Source organism: Trichoplusia ni, chromosome 12 (genome assembly GCF_003590095.1).
Source record: "Trichoplusia ni isolate ovarian cell line Hi5 chromosome 12, tn1, whole genome shotgun sequence".
Classification (NCBI taxonomy): Eukaryota; Metazoa; Arthropoda; class Insecta; order Lepidoptera; family Noctuidae; genus Trichoplusia; species Trichoplusia ni.
The window spans coordinates 2,069,982-2,091,270 of NC_039489.1; the positions used below are offsets into that span (position 1 = coordinate 2,069,982).

General features: G+C 34.4%; 1 protein-coding gene across 2 annotated transcripts in view; it reads right to left on the reverse strand.

The window, feature by feature from the left end:
• LOC113499480 (DE-cadherin) overlaps window positions 1-21,289 on the reverse strand; it is a 519,450-nt gene that overhangs the window by 22,318 nt on the left and 475,843 nt on the right. For both annotated transcript variants that reach the window (XM_026879984.1, XM_026879985.1), the window contains 12 exons: window positions 15,198-15,283; window positions 14,185-14,304; window positions 12,996-13,121; window positions 12,448-12,597; window positions 11,120-11,305; window positions 10,620-10,822; window positions 9,562-9,739; window positions 8,815-9,307; window positions 8,225-8,496; window positions 7,627-7,911; window positions 2,495-2,648; window positions 381-568 (listed from right to left, as the gene is read on the reverse strand). In XM_026879984.1, the coding sequence (XP_026735785.1) occupies window positions 381-568; window positions 2,495-2,648; window positions 7,627-7,911; window positions 8,225-8,496; window positions 8,815-9,307; window positions 9,562-9,739; window positions 10,620-10,822; window positions 11,120-11,305; window positions 12,448-12,597; window positions 12,996-13,121; window positions 14,185-14,304; window positions 15,198-15,283 (2,441 nt within the window). The remainder of the gene's footprint in view (window positions 1-380; window positions 569-2,494; window positions 2,649-7,626; window positions 7,912-8,224; window positions 8,497-8,814; window positions 9,308-9,561; window positions 9,740-10,619; window positions 10,823-11,119; window positions 11,306-12,447; window positions 12,598-12,995; window positions 13,122-14,184; window positions 14,305-15,197; window positions 15,284-21,289) is intronic.

Below are 21,289 nucleotides of genomic sequence, written 5' to 3' on the forward strand. Positions count from 1 at the left end.
AAGGGATCAGAAAAATCTTTCGGCCTTTGTCGAGCCACTTTATTCGGAATGTAATTGGCCTTAAAATATGCAGGTAAATATTAAAATCCTCAAACATTTTCTTGCTTTATTTACTACAATGTCCACTGATTTGTAATACTAAACGACATTTTAGTAATCAATCTACGGACTGTTGTTTTACTTCAAACAAATAAAGAAAATTATACCAAAAAATCCTAACATTATTTTTTGAAAAGAAATAAAAAGTCTACGCTGTATGTTACCAAAGACAACAATTAAATGAAATTAAAAAAAAACTAAAAGTATCAATCAATACAAACTTCACAAGGTATAACGTCAAAATATGAGATGACAAGATGGCGGACAATTTAAATACGTACCTTATAATTGTATACGAAGATGTCGCTGTGTCCTGGTGCCATGGGATTGTCATTCTTATCACCAATCACCACGTGGAGGATGGAGACGCCTGTCAGTCGAGGGGTTCCTGAATCCGTGATGGCCACTGGAATCCTGTATTCCTTGCGCTGCTCGCGATCAAACGATACCAAAGTCGATAGGATGTTACCTGAGCAAAAATTATAAAAATCATTGACATAAAATTGTAAGCAAAAAAACAATACAAACAATATGTATTGAACTGTATATCATAATATCAAATATTTAGTTGCCTGCCTATCAAATTCTAAGTATCATTTAACCATGAGTGTACGATATATTGTTACCAGTTTAAAAAATACCAGTAAAATAACAAACGAAATATAAAAATTTACCTGTGAACTTTCACAGTTAACAAACATTGTAAAAAATCATCCGACCAAACGAAAATTAACAAGCAAATCTAGATCACGTAGACAAATTTAAATTTATTTTTATTGGACGATTTCATCACTAGCAACAATTCATCGATCAAACAATAAACTTTCAAATGTCAACTAAATTATATCATGTAAAAAGCAATGGAAAAATTCTGAACTTTTAATTGAGCTGAGGAAAGTTTTTGAACTTTTCCTGACAGTTTTTTGACTGACATTTAAAAGGACTTACGTGGAATACCAGAGACGGCTAATAATATTTTTTTAAAGCTTACTTTTTGGGGTATTATGTCAGAATTGTGTAACTGAAATGTTAGGCAAAAAGGGGAATGAATTTGTTAGATACGTAATGCTTATTTTAAAAGGATATGTTTTGCTCGACTGGTTTCATTATTAATACGCATTTTATATTAAAGAGTTATTTTGAGGAATTAAAAAAAAGAATGAGATTTTCTAAAAGATATACTTTCAGATAAATAAACCTCACATATATTATGAAAGACAAAAACTATGAGAATAGATACGAGTATGAAAGGATTTAAAGTAAATGAAAACATAAGAATTAAAACGTAAATGTTAACTATGTCTTGTGTCTGGGCTATTATTAGTTAGTAACAGATATTTGATAAATATTTTAGAATCTCGTATCCTTGTTACTCTACTACGTCACCTCACTATTACGTTGAAGAAATCGGTCATGGCGACAGACGAGGTGATTGATAAATCAATATAAAAAGCAACTATTGTAAATCTGTGTTATACAAGTAAGTAATTAAAAAATAACTTATTATGTGCGAATTTGAGTTTTCTTTATTAGGCTTTTATTGCTGACCCGCTTAACCAACTTTGATGAAATTTTGTACGGGAATAACTAGAAATCATAGCTTTCAGACTATAACCGGTATAACCGGCAGTATATTACACTTATTTTAGTTACTTATTTATTATAGTATATATTACCTACGAGTTCCTCAACAATGAATACCTAATTATCCAAAAATAACTCGAAATATCTAAATACAAGTTGAAAGCGTATACAAAATTATCAACACGCCATCCAAAATGGAGGGGACCAAAATTGAATTGGCACTTCGCAAACAAAGTTGTTCTTAGGCTTGGCACGCCATTTATTGCATGTTAACTACACTAATTGATCGAAACTCGATTTTGGGCTTCTCTCGGAAAATTTCAGGCGTCTCGAATAGGACGAATTGAAACGGAATGGAATCGCTCCAAAGACGTATCGGGAAAGTTAGCAATTCAGTGCCAGTTCACAGTTTATAGGAATTCGTGTGGATTGGTCTATTGTGGTCGGACTTTCTCAGACATGTCTTTGATCTGATTTGGGTGGTTCGTGTAACTTTGTACCGTCGTTACGTACTTGTAGACCAGTTATGGAAGAATCTTTTTATTGAATAGACATGTTATTTAAGTTTCATAACTATAATTTCAGAAAGAGCCACTTGGAGGCTTATCTGTAGAACCCGCTTAAAACTGAATTCAGCAATTTCAGCAGTTTGCATATTTAACATCTACCAGAACGTTTGCTCTGGTTTAAAGGCACCTCCATTGCTGGTTGTTCCGATTTTGTCCCGAAAGACATCCAAACTCACCAAGCTTTGTCGTTCGGGATTAATCTTCTTTATATTAATTTAATATTAGGTCAAATTAGGGCTTACCTTGTATATGGAATTTGGATCTGATATCAAATGAGGCAGACTCGTTCAGGGCGAAGGTGAAAGGAGGTCCATTTTCAGTGGAATCGTAGTCCTTAGCGGTCAGGATCACTACCTGGCCGGGAGGCTCATTCTCGTACCAAATTACTGGCTGGGTCTGTTGAAAAATAGACTTTATTAATATGGGGTTAAAGTACATTGAACTTGCAAGCTCGTTTATAAAACCTTCAGTATATCTAAATAAATGTACTATAGATAATCCTTGTTCTGTGCTAAGTTTTATATTTTGGCAACACAAATGTCCAGAGCATTTGAGAAATAAATCGCAAACCGTTTTACTCCAGCCAATTTTTTGTCCTATTTGTTTAGAATATTGGTACAGTATTGGGAGCTAAAAAATGCGCATTTCTGCTAAATATTCGGCATCGATATCATCTGACTGTTACATCATAAACTGCCTTCTACCAAGGTCCTATGACGTCAGAGCAAAAACCCAACATAGTTACGTACCAAATTGATAAGTCCACAGTTTTCTTTCATAAGAAAATTTTGTAATCAAATTAGCAATGACCTTCATATAACAAGAAGTTTATTGTAAGCTTTTTGGTTAACATGTATTTGTGCATAATTTTTCTAAATTCTTCGACATTCCATGAGCGCACTGAATATTAAGTAGCCGAATAAATATTCTTACATAACTTCTTGAGGCAGACATTGTATACGGTAAAACTCGAGACCTCGATCAAAATATTCTAAAAGCACTAAAACCTGAAGATACGTATAGTATTCTGAGCAGTCTTCTTTCCATATGAATCGATTAAGTAAGAAACTGATTCACTAGGAAAAAAATACACTGGAATTTTTCCGCGTCCGAAAATAGTTGAAGAAAATCTACTATATATACCCTGGCACCAAAATGCCAGTAAACAAACCCTAAATATAAATAAAACCTCGTTACAGAAACCAACAGGCCGCCGTCACATGAGGATGACTCTGATTTCTCCGTCCAAAGCTCTCGAGAGGACCATTCAGACCTCCGGAATGGAAATTAACCAACCCTTCCCAAAACTGAGGACCAAGGGATCCTCCCAAAATAAGATATTGAACACCCATAGGTATGAGATTTGCATAAAAAATTGACAACTGGCCCTTTTCAATGCGTATCAAGTTAACATTTAAGTGGAAAAAGGAATTCGCTTTACATTTTTATTTTCGGGTTTCAGTATTATTTGGGAATTGTTCATTAGATTGGCGGTTTAATTAGTAAGGGTTAGAGGGTTCACTACGTCGTGTCATGCGTAAAGTTTCGTTCTAACCTTTTTGAATGTGTAGTGGTTATCCCATAAAAACTAGATTGTTGTGATATTCAGGTTTCAGTACTCCTAAATTCGCTATTTTGGAGACACTAAATTGAATATTAAATTACAGAGTGTGGTCCAACAATATCTGTTTTGGTAAATCCTCTTCCATAAGCTAAATCTAAAAGGCTTCTATAGACAGGGACTAAATAAAAATAACGTTGTGTCCACAGAAACGTAAGCTGTTATTCTTACCCGCGTCAAAAGGATTTCAAGTGACATACACACAAACACGAGGTAAAATAAAGCGTTAAATTTACATAATATAATGTAACGTGCGATGGAGGTACCGAGGTACCTGATTTATTGGCAATATGGAAAGGTTCGGGTATAAAATGTAAATAAAATGGGAATTCATATCCCATCTTAAGGAGATAATTGAAAATTTGAGGGTACTTCGTAAAGGATACGCTTTTGTTTTGTCTTTATTTTTCTTGGCCTGTCGCCAAGGGCACGGGTTGTTACGACTTCACTAATTCCTAACTAGATATTAGTTTCTGTAAATACTTTCGAGATAGTACAATCTCGAAAGTTTTTGGCTTGATTGTTTCCTCAAACTCGTACGAACAAGGAAGAACAATTTGTTTCCAAACTACTGAATCAAAACAGACACGAAATCCTTAATTCTCACATAGAAGTCCCCCTACACATTACACATCAGCTCAAAGCCGTAGATTATGCTTAGTAAGGTGACATTATCGGCAAATGAATAAACGCTGACATGCACACCGAGATTCTCAGAGCAAACGATTCTGCGGCGCCAGATAACATTTGCTCTTAATCCAAGGCCTCTCATCCAACCCGGATGGTTGAATTTGAAATGGACCCAACCAATTGTCCCAGTTCAAACTGTAATATGGATATTTTAAGGGTTTGGGACCATAAAACGACTGGCTTTAAGTGCCGGAAGGTTAAAGTTGTTTAATTCAACAATCGGAATGAGTGTTCTAATTTGGATGTAATTTAAACGTGAAGCTTTGATTTTTCTTCGATTAAATATTATAACAATGTCTGTAAAAATATTACAAACGGGAGTGGTCTTTAAACAGAAACCTAGCTTATAAAGGTTCAATACTGGCTAAGCTAAATTCTAGAAGGCACTTTGTTCCTTAGGTTATTTATAAATAGAATCTCTCAGTAAAAGAACTTCGAAGCATTAAACAACCTGTTTACAATGAAATAAACTTTGAATTTTAGAGTACAAATACGAATAAACTAAAAGTAGATAAAACTAATGGTATCTAGTACGTATACTGGTGCAGCTACTAAAATTTATCGTTAGCAATTCTTCCAAAGGAGACTGTTAAGTGTCGATAGTTTTAAGGTGAAATTGCGATCTTTTGAAAGTACCAACTAAAACTAACTTGGACTTATTAATCGGGTTTCAGTGACTCTGAAAGTATAATAGAGGTTTATAAATATAGTTCCTAAGATTGAGTTTCTTTTAAGTTCATATTTTTTAAACCCCTCGTATGAACTGTTCTTTTTTATATTTGGGTTTTTAACTAAATCTTATCATTAAAAAATATTGAATAAGTATTTTTCATTTTATGAAATCATTAAAAATAAAGATTTAAAGCACTTTAGATGATAAATGTATGGTCCTGGGAGTTGGTAACATCACTTGCTCGTAAACGTATCCAATGTTTATTGGAAACCTGTCTGTTGGACTAAATTCTTTTTTTTGTTAGATAAGGATGTTCTTGTCTAGTCTATTTGGTACGTTAACTTTTTTCTGTTTGTATGAAGACAACAGTAGAAACACAGCTTTATTGGTTGCTTATTTAATGCCCGCGAGATAGCAAAGGATAAAATAGTTTGTTAACGATGTTTTCTTAAACAATACTGGATAAGACTTGGTAATAAATTGAAGAGAATATCCAAGTTACTCCGGCTATTGTTTCTATTTATTCCTACTTTAATGGTACGTTTTAAAGTTTACTACCACTAAACATTATTACTGTTTTAAATGAATGCCAGTGGCGCCATCTATTGTGGGGCGAAACATGAGGTTTTTATTATCTGTCTGTTTTTACTAAGTATTTTTTATGATTGGAATATTTATGAATGATTTGAATGACAATTCAGTTTATGAGTAGGAGGTCAGATAGTCTGTTGGTTTATTCAACATGTACTCAGCTGAATCGGTTTACACAATAATTCGAATTATCGAAATATCGAATTTGGTTTCAGTAAAAATAACGCTGAGAAAAAGAAAACGTTCAGTCAATCTTATCAACCTGTATTTTTTTGTGTTTTGCTGCTTTCCAAAACAGAGAAAATAAATAAGGAAGCCGACCCCGAAACAGTCAGAATGAGGCAAGGATGATAATGATACAGAAAGAACTTGTTTTGGTTCTTACTTTTAGAATTCTGGTCATAATGAACCTAAGCAGACATTTGGCCTACAAGATAACGTTTCTTTTTACTTCATCATCATCATCATCATCATCAGCCTATCCCAGTCCACTGCTGGACATAGGCCTCTCCAAGTGCACGCCACTGAGATCGATTTACTTTGATACTTTTTACTTTAACCTCCAAATATTAGCTCAACTCCGGAAATAGGTTTAGAAAACTCCTAAACATACCTTATTAGCTAGCATGCTTGTATCTAGACATAGAAAAACAGACCAAAATCAATCACAACCGCCCAAAAAACCCATACCAATTCTTTACATAAACCGACGTTATTCTTAAACATTATTACGTATTGTTTTAGTGTCAATTTTGATAGATAGTTCCACTTGTCCGCACTCTATCAGAATAGCGATCAATCATATGTGGCGTGATGGAATATATGAGGACCATTAGTTCGCTTACACTTCATATTCAATGCTTATGTATATTAATTGTGTTTCAGGATATATATTATACTGTCTATGACTCTTTTGGGGAGGAGTAGACCTCATAGACAGTAGACGGTGATATGATAATGATTGGCTTTGTCTATTTATTTTTCCTTGTCATTTTAGGTACTTGGGTAAAAAAAGTATAAATGTATTCCTTCAGTTTCATAATTGAAATATTAGACACGTATCTTTTTTGGCTGATCAATAAGAAAAAAGGCAGTGCTTTAAAATTCAAGAAATTAACCAAATCGTAGTCGAATGTTATTGCTAGCGTAATTTTGAAAAATACTGATAATTTGTTGCCGGGTAGGGCTTGAAAATATTAAAACTAACTACAAAATATAATTATAACACCAAACCAGTGAATGCTAATTACGTTTCATAACAAAATATGATCTGGATACTGTTCATATTGGAATTTCCAAGAATTTTAGAACTTCAGCTGGTTAGCATTTTGCTTTCATGTTAAAATCTATCTCGCTTAATTAGCCCAGATAATTAATTAAACAGAGTAATTGGCGCCAATAGATACAAATTACTGAAATTAACTGAAGTGCCGAACAGTTTGTGAAATAAAATTTTGGGTAATACCTACTTTGATTTCTAGACTGTAACATGTGTAGAACCACTGACCAGCAGTGGGGTATGCTAGTGGGCAAAAGTCTTTTAAGAACAACCATTAATATTTACAAGATGCTAGAATTCATGAAAACACTCCATTAGCGTTTCGACCTATTGTTTTTCTCACCCTACTTAACCCTGTACCGATCAATTTAGGCCAGGTCATTTCTATTAAACACATCGATATATCTATCAATCCACTATTGTTATCAGACAAGTCTCTGTCAAGTCTCAATTGTGCTGAACCAGTCCAAATCTAGAAGAAAAATCTTCCACACCAATACATAAAGAACAAACCACTTACATTAGTCAAAAACGGTGCATTATCGTTGATATCAGTCAGTTCCAGGATAACTTCTGTGGTTGATCTTAAACTGTCAGATCCTAGTCGTCCGCCATGGTCGGCAGCCATGATCAGGATCTGCCATCTCGTGAACCCTAGAGGCTGATCTCTGTCCAACGGTTTCGTCAGCCGAAGACAGCCATCGTTGTCAATTTGTAAGAACTCCTTTTGTTCATGCTTCACTAAGGAGTAAACAATGTTTTGAGGGGCATTCCGGTCTTTGATGTCCGGATCGTAGGCTTCAACCTGTAGGAATAAATATATTATTGGATTTTTTACAAGGTACAGCTTGATAATTAACTTTATTTGGTTTTAGTAAGGTTGAGTTTCGACTGATGATGTAATTTTTCTTCCTTTTTTGACATTTCGTCCATCGTATCGGACACGTACAATTCTTATTGTTTTTAAAGTCGTTCATCTTCGTTAATTATTTGTAAACTATATTATATAATATTCGAAAGACACCTTCGGTTTCAATTAATTAACCATCCATTCATTGAGACACATCTGAATCAAAGACTAAAATAGATTAATCAGGTTTAAATATCACAATACTGACCTTGACAATACAGCCTTCATAAAGTTTCTCCTCTTCAATTGTCTTAGTATAATTAGCCAAGAACACAGGTGGGTTGTCGTTCAAATTCTCAATATTAATTATTACTTTGGCATAATCTTCGTAAATGCCGTCAAATGCTCTGACGTCGAGGCTGTAACTCGTTATGTTTTCGTAGTCAAGTTCGTTGTTAACTCGTATTTCGCCAGTGAAGTTCCGAATGACGAAGGCGTCGTAAGTGTTGCCGGCGACGATGCTGTATGTTACTACAGAGGCTGTTGAAGAAGATTTTATGTTAGTAATGATCAGAGGAAGGTCAGAAATAATGGAGAACATATTTTTTTAATTAACTAAGATATACTGGACAGGCATATAAGCGATACGGTTAAAAATATAGGAATAATAGTCAACAAATTAGGTGTTTCCAACATCAAGAAACAGTTGATAGAAAAACTCGAATTAACTATACTTCATGTTAGTTAATGTCAAATGTACTAGGTGGTTTATCTAGTTTTGAAATAAAATATCTTGCAATAGTTAAATCACAAGTTATTCTACAATAGTAAACATTTCATCTTTAACGTCATTCTTACCTGTATCGGTATCCAAAGCACTAACAACAGTGACCAGCTCATTAATATTAGCATTCTCAGCGATCGACTCTGCTACGTACGTGTCTTGAGTAAACCGAGGTGGGTTATCATTCTTATCAGCTATCTCAATCAAGAACACTTGTTGACCAGCATTATGTTTGCCAGGAATCAAAGCAGACTCAGAATTGTCAGTCGCGATAATCTTAATATTATAAAAACTCCTTTCTTCCCTGTCAAAGATTTTGAGAGTGGTGATATTCCCAGTGATGCTGTCAATTGCGAATGGGTCAGATGGATCTCCAAGCTCGTAGGTGATTTGGTTGTTGGCTGATGTGCCATCGGAGTCGAAGGCACGGACTTGCATGACCGGTGTTCCTGGGTTCTCGTTTTCAAGTACACTGCCTGAACGGATTTCACTGAATATAGGGATATTGTCGTTCACATCTTCAACTTCTATCTGGATTATCGTTTCAGCTGCTAATTTGTAGTTGTTCTGGAAATAAAGATGTTTTGTACAGTTATTTTTTATACAACAGTTTTTTTCGTTTTAATTTAAGTCTAATGCCCAAAGATAGCCAGGACTCAGAACAAGCATTTGTGGATCAAACGCTGATCTTACGCTGGGATCGAACCCGCGACACGTTTGCCGTCAGTGGGTTTCTCGTGCTGACAACCACTCAACTACAGGTTCAGATGTTTTTTCGATTCTTTTAAATTTAAAGTTTTGTTAAATGCTATGGACCATACCTGTATCCTAACAGTTAGCGTATAATCGGTGATCTTCTCGTAATCCAGATGGTTTCCAAGCTTGATATACGCGGAGTCTGCTTCGGGCTCCAACACAAAAGTGTGCCATTTGTTAGTCTGCTCCGTTTGACCTTGGACCAGCTCAAACTGGAGTTTCTTCTCTTCAGCTATATTTGACCTGAAGTTATAGGTATTATTTAGAAAGTGCATGATGAGGTTTAAAATTTTCTAGAAAGGACCAGAAACTTGTTTAATTATTGAGAAAATTTGAATTAAAATCTCTCCCTTCTCCCTAGATCTTTATACGACTATACTACGGCATATACGACTATTATGCCATATAGGGACGTCAGTCGGAACAAAACAAGATTCACTTTAGATATTAATTAAACTTCTTCTTAAAAGTTTTAATAACTCTTATACTGCGTTAAATAATTAATATCATATAACCATGTACGCCATTAACACCGTAATCTATTCAAAATATAATATGTATTTAAACCTAACTTAAGCAAAACTTTTACCATACCGAAACATAAACTAAGACCCTAAAGGCCGACATCGCGAATATTCGCCGTAGCCCACCTACGTAACAATTAATGTAAGATTAGGCCCAAATATTATAATGGCGGTCGCCACTTGCTGTTAAACCCAAACTTCTTGAGAGAACATTAAAACTTTGAAAACTTTGAGTTACAATAAAACAGACATTAACGAAAAATATTCAACTAATACAGAGGCTAATATTGTAATGAAGGCTTTTGAGAATGGTAATTTTGAAGGACTTGATAGAACAGAAGTTAAGTTTGGGAATAATATCAATGATTATAAAATTATGAGATTGATTTATTTGTTTATGAAAGTTAACAGAATAGTCAGGTACAATTCATGAAAACGAACTCGTCATTCCTCCTCATAGGTTTGATAGGATAGGTAATCGAAAATTTATTAAAAAAAATAATGTAGAATCAAAATCAAGACTGTCATAAAAGATACGGTATTGACGGATATCTATAATTAAGTATACTGAATATAAAATAAGAGATTTAGATACTTACACAGCCCGCACCGTCGCGATAGGGGTGTTGAAATCCGAATAGTTCTCTTTTAATCTTATCGGTTCATCAGGTACTTCTATGAACGATGGGCTTTTCTTATTAGACTCCACAACTTGTATGTCTAAAGTTATAGAACTTTGTTGAGGAGGGGTCCCCATATCTTTAACTATCGCGCTTAGTTTAAACTTATACCCTGGCGCTTTCTGTACCAAAGGAAATATATTAATTAGTTTACACGTGTAAGAAATGTTTACAAAATATAACTTAGTTACGTATTCGTAATGGTTACGATAAGAATTCTGTTGCGGAAATTCAATAAAATATTTTAAACGAAAACTTGGATTGCATAATGATATTTGTGATATAATCAATTGACTTGAGTTCCATGAAACTATTATTTCTAACAATCATCTTAAAAACAATGATATTTATTATCATAATGATGAATGACGAGGATAATAAGAATAACTAGAATAGAAATAACAGGAAGCCGCACTCACATCAATAGTTTTGTTTAAAAATATAACTCCGTTGTCCGGGTCTATATAAAAATACGCTTGGTCCGGCGAGTTGGAGTCCAGACTGTAGTGTACAATGGAATTGTTGCCATCGTCGATGTCGGTCGCAGATATCCTCATCACCTCTCTCCCGCTGGGCAGGTCTTGAGGAACTGACTCCGAATACGACTGTTTACATAAAAATACATGTTAATTTAAAAAGTAAAAAGGGGCTGTTGTGACTTTAGCCCACGTTTGGGCTGGATTTGTAGGACCTGTATGTTCGTTTAAAATTTGTTGAGCTGTGGTTACACAAAGTAGTATTTCTTCCTCCAATTCGATACCTTAAAAGAAAGAAGGTGAAATTCGTTTGACACAGTTTATAGATCAGAACTAAAGACATGTTCTACGCGAAGCATGCCCAAAGCTTAGAGAAAGATTTTTCCAAAATAATTATAATCGTGCAGTGTGATAAAATGCGCCTAGGGGGAAAGAGCAGCCTAGCTAAAAAAACACACCAACTACAAATGTGCAAAGAAAGTGTATTGAAACACACGAAACACATAAAAATATTATTACCAATAACGCCTTGAGCGGCGGCTTATGGTCCTAAACAGACATGCAGCAACATGCAAGTAGAGAAATAGAATATTTTTCAAAAAAAAACGTACTTAATATCGATTGGTACCATGTTTCAAAAACTTTTACATAAGACTTAGAAATAAATACGAATGGTAACAATCGATGAAATATACATATTATACAAGTTATAATTGCAATTTTATGACATTTTATTTGTGCGGATCTCTCTGTTTTGTGAAATTCTCTCATTTGGACAAACCTTCCAGACATCTCCTCGGAAGACCTTTGAAAAACAGGCAAGCGTTAATATAGTCTGCGCCACGTTTTGAGGCTAATGAACGAACAGTTAATTAGTCACAATTAAGGGAAATTATCAGCTGCCAGTCGAAGCTAACAGTACAAAACGAAAGTAAGAAGGAAACGTTAATTAAAAAAATCACACAAGTCAAATCCTCGATACATTGTAACAGAAACAGATCATTAAGTTCGTCGTTCAAATAGAATAAGTAATAATACAGACAGTACACTACATTCCAAAAATAGATCATATGGAAAATGTTCGACACAAAATTGGAGACACATTTCCTTTGGAACTAGATTTTATACTTCGTTTAGAGTTGATGCTAGACATACAACAATTGACTCTTGCAGTAGTAAGAGATGATCTCTTTTACAACTGCAATAATATTACTAGGAGATAGTAGTATGCCTTTAGTTTCATTAAAAAGATACTAGAATACAATACTTACAACTTTGTCGAACACAGGTTGGTTATCATTGACGTCTTCTATAATAATTTTGATGGTACACGCATCGTCTAATTGTGGCTGGCCGTTGTCACTGGCCCGCACTGTGATATACGCTTCTTTTTCTCTGGACGGTTCATCATGGTCGAATATCTGTAGTATTTTAACTTTATTAGTATGAATATTGTCTATAACATCTAGGGTAAATGGTCCATCACCTACCTTACTTCCAACAAGACTGGTTTAAGCTAATGTGAAATTGGAAATAGAATTGTTGCAAAGAATAAATATTAGGCATCAAATTAAAATTTCGTAAATAAAGGTAATTCTTCTGTCGAAGAAAGATAGATTGTATAATTTATATTTTAAAAAAATCTTGAAATATATTTTTCATGGCACGCCTTTTTTAAAACAAGTTAAAGGACTTAAGTAGCATCTTAGAAAACCACACTTTCCATGTTGTATTTGGTAAGAGTCAGACACGCCCCTGACCATTATATCCACCAAGATTAAGAAGTCAATGATATTATAAAGAAATATGGTATACTTACATCGGCCGTAGTAATTTTCCCTGTTTCAGGGTCGACATGAAATCTCTCCTTTTCACCAGGAGTGGAGACGAACTTGTACGTCACCGTTCCACCCATTTCAGGAGGATCTCTGTCTTCTGCGTGTACCTAGAATTAAACCGAGATTAATACAAGTCCGTAGTAGTTGAAATCTTTAATCATACTTTTTGGGCCTATATTGGCAAGATTTTCTACGGATTTTGTCTTTAAAATCGCAGTCGCAATCGCACACAAATGCTTCTCCAACGCGGGGATCGAACCCGCGACACGCTGTGGTTTATCGTGGTGACCTCAGCCGCTTGGCTATCCGCGCAGTCAAAGATATTTGCATTATACATCAAACAACTATCAGAAAATCTGAGCATCGAAACCCATAAACACTTTCAATGCATTTTCCTTCCTAAAACACTCCTCAATAAAATCAAAGAAACACTCCATTTCCCTATCCAAGTGAGAGGCGTGCAAAATTCACAAAATATATTCTGAAGATATAAGGAGGCAATATTTTAGTTCGACACGGTACACATTTGAGGCATGAAACATTAAGTGATTGATCAAACGAAAATCGGAAGTCGATTTCACAAACGGATAAACAATATATTTTCTCTCAATTCTTAGAGTATTATGTCACTACAAGTTCTGGGATTCGGGGAATTTATGTCCCTGTAGCTTGTATCTAATTGAGAGAGATTTTCCTTACAAATTGCCCTTTATTGTATTATGTCTATCTGCTTTGTAACTGAGACGCTGACATCTGAATAAATCTTACCGAAATTCTTACTCAGTATACTGTTTTTTTTTTGTAAATTTCATTAGCTGTGAAATTTCTACTGACATCTTAATGGTACATGTTAATCGTCCATTTGACGTATGAAATTGGGAACTCTCTTATTTAAAATACCAATCATTTTTTCTACGTCTGTTTATCTGGGTATCCTTTTCACTTAAAATTCATCTTAAAACCTTGGATCACTTAATCTTCCAGTGGTATCTGACAATTGAAGCACTTCATGTAGCAATTTATTTTTGCTTAGATACATTTCCGGGCAGATTATTGCTTAAACACTGATATTAAATGAATACCAGTGCATTAACCCAAAACTGGACAAGCCATTTTTGCCAGCCTCTTCCCATACAAATTAAAATTAAGGAAATATGAACAAAAACTTACTGTGAATACATATGTGCCGACCGATTGCTCCTCCTTGACGGTCGGCCTGTAGTTCAGGCATTCAGTAAACAGCGGTTTGTGGTTATCCTTAACCGCGAGTTTCGGCGTCGCAGGTACAAACTGAAACCGCGTCAGGCCGTGCCTCTACGTCAATTTTGGGCTACACAATATATCTACATAAACCATGGAAGGTCCCGCTCAAATTTAGACAGTGATTTATTTTGGTTCCTTTAGTAACACCACAAAAAAAATGTGGTTAGAAGAACTTTTATGACACCGGAGAGTTTGAATATATTATATCTATTTTGATTCTTACAATCCAAGTATTTTTTTTTTTCATTGTAAGAATCGAAATAGACACAAAAAAATACTGTTGAAATTAGCGAGACCTACCAAACAAATAAACTTTAAGTAATTATTTACGTTACATTGCATGCTGTCTAGACAAAACATCTAATCACGCAAACATACAATTTACTTCCAAAATATTTTTAACGGTCTCTCGACATCTAGTTATGATTAAATTGAATTAACATTTCTATACGAGCCAACATGCAATGGTAGTAAAACAATAAACAATTATTAAAATTAACAATACGAAAAACATATTTTAATTTTGTAAAACAGAACAAAACTATACGACATAAACAAACACAATATTGTTATTTACTGTCGCATTATTTTGTCCCGATGTGTAATTTGAGAATTGTTGAAAAAATGGCGTGCAGTAAAATGAACATTTAAAAATAAAATACACATATAATTTATAATAAGTACCTTCATTTTTTCCGGGAAATGCTTTTTGGATTAAATTTAAAGATTGTTAGTTTTCACTTACGTTAATCCGTGAGTGCTAAATGTTATTATTAAATTTTGAATTACTTATAATAGTCATGCAAAACACATAGGATTTTAAAAGAAGCATTAAAATAACTTGAAATCTATGGGGATTAAGCTGTTGGGTTTGGGTGATGGTAGATGAAGATGATGAGGTGATTGTATGTAGTACTTACAGACGATGATGTTCGTATCGGCATGTACCCTTCTAGGTGCCTGGAGTGTCTTAATCTGATCAGGTGGTGTGATGTGTGATCCCGGACTGTGGAAAACGAATAAAAGTTAGATTGTATTTGGAATAAATTAATTACATTTATTTATATTTATAAGGATGAAAGTCAGAACAGCATACACAGGGCTAATGTTGCAAGTATTTAGAGGAAACAACAATTCAGCAATGAAAAAGTTCTAAAAGTGATAAGGGTAATAAATGAAATTATCATAAAAGTTACCAAAAGTGGTACTATTCACTTCACAATTGAAACAATTAATAATTACGGGTAAGGTTGCTTAAGTTTTCCAAAATTATATTGTCTGTATTAAATGAAACATAGTAGGTGCACGAACACGCTTTGATCTTGTACAGACGAATGGGTCTGAAAGGTCTAGGGTGGGTTTAGGTCTAGAGCGTCTCAGACGCGGTCTGCCAGACCGGTGCGGTCGTCAATATAATTGCTCATCCGACGTACGATTCAAAGCATTCAGTTGCAGAACTATGATCAGTAACGTTGCATGCATTGATTAAATTTTATTGAAAGAGGACATTAATCGTAGTTTCAAACTCATTTACATGAATTTGTGAACTGTGTGAGCATTGCTAATGGATAAAGGACACATGTTTTTTCTTTAATTTATCTTCGTAATGCTATTGCAACATAGAAAATATCCATGTTCATTGTATAAGAAAGTTAATAAATTTCACAATAAACAGCGTAAACTGCATCTATTGTTCCAAAAGGTGACAGTGGTGCCGCAAAAACTCGGGTGCAAATCTCTAAAACGCGTTAAAATTGTCTAAAAGCTCTATTTCTGATATTACTATCGCCACGACATTATTTCAATTCTTAGAAACTCAGGTGATAAAGGGAATATTATGTAATACAACCACAGATTATGTTAAACTCTAGCAAATGCTTCCAAAGTCTACGAGCGTACATACATTAAGTTATCAACTTAATCTCAGGTATAATATCACTTAGATACGGAACCATGTTTACATAACATTCACACGAGCAAGTCACTTACAAAAGTACCTAAGTTATCAAGTACCATTTCACACAGTTAACATTTTTCATTTAAAATGTAACACTAAATTATTTTTGAGTTCATTTATTTATTTTTTTAAATAAATTAAGACTCATTTTAAATGCCAACTTTATTTTTGTCGAATTTTCAACGTTAAATAACATTAATTTATTTGAATGCTCATTTTCATTTTGTGTATTTATTTTTGAATTAAATGCAATTTATTTTTATATGCGCTTTTTATTGTTGTACTTAATTTTTGCTTAAAATAAACATGTATGCGTCTAATATGCAATTTCGTAAAATAAAGTAATTTAATGTTATTGCCAAGATAACCTGGTCTAATTTAAGATATGAATCTAACAGTAATTGGATAGCGGAGGTCAAAGTTAATAGAAAATAAAACTAATTTAAACAAATAGCCCATTTTTGTAGATTGACTGGCACAATGACTATGACTAAATATAATGAATAAAACCTACAACCGACCGCGACCTCACAAAAAAAAACATGTTTTTTAATGGGACCTAATGACATCTATTTCAAGTTTTTCTTCGTAATAATCTCTTGTGGTGGAAGGGAAATATCTCTATAAGCCGTATAGTGTGCTTTCTCGCTTCGACAACAGCTACTTTAAGATCTGATGATGATGATGATAGTAGGTTGTTGTTGTGATGAAAACTGTATATACTTGTATTAGAATTTATTTTCATTGAATTAAGATTCGTTAAGTTAAACAAATGGTTTCTAATTATTCTGTTTGTTCTTGAGGTTGCCTGAATAATAAGGCTATGTAGACTTTGTATTTGATTAAAATCCGTTGTTTTCGTAATTCAAAACTTAGCCTGTACAATTTTTATTTTGCATGTACCTACGTATGTATATGTCTTCATAGCACAACATCCAAGCAACCCCACCCTAGTTTAATAAAAATACCAAAACAAAAACAAAATTAACCCTAAAAAAGCGACGTCCTTAAATATAAGCGCATATTAAACCTAATTGTTCGACCGGGCTGCGTCCCTAACTAGAAAAATCACTCCACATGCCAGCCATTGACATCGTTTACGAAGCGTGCCCCATACTTGAATATTCAAATTGACCCCGCACAATACAGCTCTCCCTAACCCCTTAGATGACCCCCCTTTGCTGAAGGAAGTCCAACAAAGGATTGCTGAGAAAAAAGGCTTGGTTCCGGTGTCAGTGGCACGCGATACACGACCCCCCACCCTTTGAATGTGCACGACTATGTTGTACCCCGTACCTGAGGTTTTATCCACTTTTATTTTTCCGCGGAGTATAATAAATTTGTTTATTGTATTCGTTCCCCGGTTTATGTTTAAGTGTGAAAGTATTGTGTTGTAAAATAGAAGCGAGCTTTTGTTGTATCGTTTTCTGGTTCGTTTGAGATTAATACTAAGCTGGCGGTTCTTAGAGGTCTCGCTACTGATTTTGGGTTACGTAAACGATATTGGTTGGGGTCGAGATAAAATTATTAATTAGAAATACAAGCGAAATTCAAGCCGAGGATTAATCTGAAAGAACATTTAAGTTGAGTCCATCGGATTTTGTGAAAACTTGAAATTGAATATACGTATCTTGTTTGTTGTTTTATTGGCGTCGTTATTCATAATGGAGCAACACTAAACTATCTCGCATCCGGCTAATAAGGTTCGTGTTACAAATACATTAATTATCGCCGGCCGTTGTACAATGGCCTTAGGAATCGCACCCGTGGGAGTCTGTCCTACGTCGTGTATGGCCGCTTTGGCCCCGCCGTCGCGTTTTCAGGGTTAACTGTTACGAGGAGCTTCGAGATGAATATTTAATAGGTGAGCAAGTGATTGTGGATGGGATGTGTATGTGATAATACGTGTGTCGTTGTGTTGAGATTATGTATAAGGGTTGAATCTTGATTGATATATTCCCTGAAGGAGACGAGGTTTATTTGGTGATAAGCGCAAATATTCATGTTGTTACACGATATGTACAAGCACTTGTCATTTATCATCATTATTAATAGTTCTAAGGATATGAATATTATACCACAAGGAGCTTTGCAATTACAATACCGGGTTCATCTTCACATGATTTCAGATTCGTTCCTAGTCTATTAAAGTTATGTGAACTTTCTTATGCACATTGAGACACCACTGACAAACACTCAAAGATCACCTCGTAACGAATCAGAAAAATATGATAAGAATTCATTAGCAAAAGCGTTGATCATTAACTGCCTCCTCATTAAGGAAAAAAATCTTGGAGAACAGTAAAAACAGATCAGGCAACACGAAAAGGCGTCCACAGCTGGACAACATCCCTCAAAGAGTACCGAAGCAACTTTCCAATACTTCTTTCCCAATTACTTTTACTATAACACGATCACTTCAAACAGAACACAAATAATTATTCCGAATATAATGATTTGTAAGATAGGTGCTCTACATCAAAGCGTTATCCTCGTCGATCCTCGCGTGTTCCGTCCCATTACGATAACACCCCCTACCAAGCTTATCTCGAGGTACCTGGGCGCATAAACCACCTTTCAAAATGAAACTGTTGGAGTCGTGGAAGCGAGATGTCGCTCTACACAATGTAGAGCGCTGTCTCACTCACACCAATAGGAGTTCTACTTTATCATGTCGTGGTAGGTCCCGTATCCCGGTATCGTAAACTGGGTTACCGGTGACAACGTAAAGAAAATAAAACTTGTTTATTTCTCTGCCTAGTTTATGTGTCGCCTTTTGTATTTTAATCTTAACGCTAAGTAGATAGTGGATTGTTACCGGTAATTTAATTAAAATAGATTTTTATTAAAGAGTTTTTACATCAAGTGTATTAGGAAAGTGTGATGAGATGGGAAGGTTTAGTTTATGATGTTGTATGTTTGTTAGTGGTTAGTTAGGATTAGATAGCAAACCTCATTTTTTAAACCTTAGAATAAAATATAATTAACTTGTCTGTAGTAATTATTATCGGAGCTGACATTGGTTGTGGGTCTTCTCGCTAACTACATCAAATTCTTCAGTTACATTAGTTATTCTATAGTTAAACGGGAGAAGTATTTTAAATAATTAACTAACATAAATTTCTCTACTTTTATCTACATTCTTGTCCATAATATATGGAGAACAAGAATTTACTTAAATGAGCTAACAAATTCCCTTCGTAACAAAAATCGTTTAAATACCTCTTAAGTTTCAGGCAAAAATAAATTAGCTAGCTCAAGTAAGTCCGGGCGCTTCCTACATAAACCTAGGTACCTAATTTACGTCCTATTCGACTAAAAAATAAAAGAAAAAGTCGTAAAGTCTCTTAATTTACTTCGTCAAAGCCGGGCATCAATCAAGCTTCGGACCGGCTTTAAATTGATCCGACGTTTCCATCACTATTTTTTGTTATGTATGAAACACTAGTGAGGGGATTTGTGAGTTTTCGTGTATTTAGTCGAGTTCAGTTAGTCGATTAATTGACACATACTAAAGTATTTAATAATAGCTTTAATGTTATTAATCAAACAACGTACTACAATGATAATAAAGAATGCTAGAATAGCCAAGTGGTCTACGTGGGTTCGATCCCCGCGTAGGATATTTGTGTGAATTACAAATGCTTATTCTGAGTCCAAGTCTAGTCTAGTCTAAGTGCATGTGGCTTGAATGTTTGTGAAACCCTCCGCGACAATAGGTTTGAATGCCTTAGTGCGGGCCTCGTGTTAAAGAGAAAAGATGGTAGGTATCGAATCAAAAAAACATTTTACGCAACACCACTAACTACATTCCTGATTTATTAATGTCTTATATCTTTATCTTATAAACAATAATAAAAAAGTGCTCGTATAAAACTTCGCACGAGATAAAAACTTTTCGCAATCTCCGTATTTCGTACAAATAAACAGGTTATAAATAATATCGGTACTAACTCACATTTTACCGGACTACGTCGATTAGTCAATTTTATTACTGGAAAAGACATAAAACTACGTGAAGCGTAAACGAACGTTATTTATTATGTGAGAAACAACAAACGTTTAACAGATTTCAACGAGAGAACTCTGAATTTATTGGACGATTTAGTTAAATCTTTACATACTGTAGTGAATATTCCTTGGCATATTTAAACAATGTTCTCTCATAACCTACTAGGTTTTGCACATACTCCGGATGCCTAAATATAAAAAAAGTCTTCTTAAACTTTCAGTTTTTCAGCTCCACTCATATCGCCAATTAAGCTTATAAAGTTTAATGCCGCATACGATATTTAAAATTATGTTATTTTTATGAATCGTATTTTTAAAAAATCGCAATAATTCTCTAACTAAAAATTATAAATACGGACAGACATAGCATAATGTGCATGCTATGTCTGTCCGTATTTATAATTTTATCAACAATAAAAAAACATATGTCAAAAATCGATTGAAGTCTTTAGTCGATTACATTTTCCCATCACTAATAAGGATTAGTATTAATTGCGGCTTATTTTCAAGACTTTCGACTGCTGTTTTGACGACCATACAATGGCCTCTTTTTGTCCATTAAGAACCAACAAAAGGTTTGTTGTATGAGCACAAATTAATGGTTATGTAATTACGGGGGTTGATAAGGGACGTCGGATTTTGACAGGGAAATTAACGGGCGGTTTTAATAAGCTAATACATTGTTTTTTGTTTGATGTTTTCTTTGTATGTTGAGTAGGTATATTATTTGTGTTTCTATGTAAGTTTAGTACATTGTGATTTTCTAATGTTATGTTGGTCCATTATGTGGGCAATGGTCAAATTAAAAGGTAAATTTAATTGAAGTAAATAAATGTTTCGATCTTTTACACTGTTTTGTTTCAGGTAATTATTCAAAAACTCACATACACCGACAATAAATAGCCTCACTCTAAGAAATTCATCGACACATACCTACACAAAATCCAGACTTAGGACAAGCATTTATAATCACACATCGCTTGCCCTACACGGAGATCAACCCCGTACCACCTCGCTTATCCGTACAGTCGATTTATGTACCTA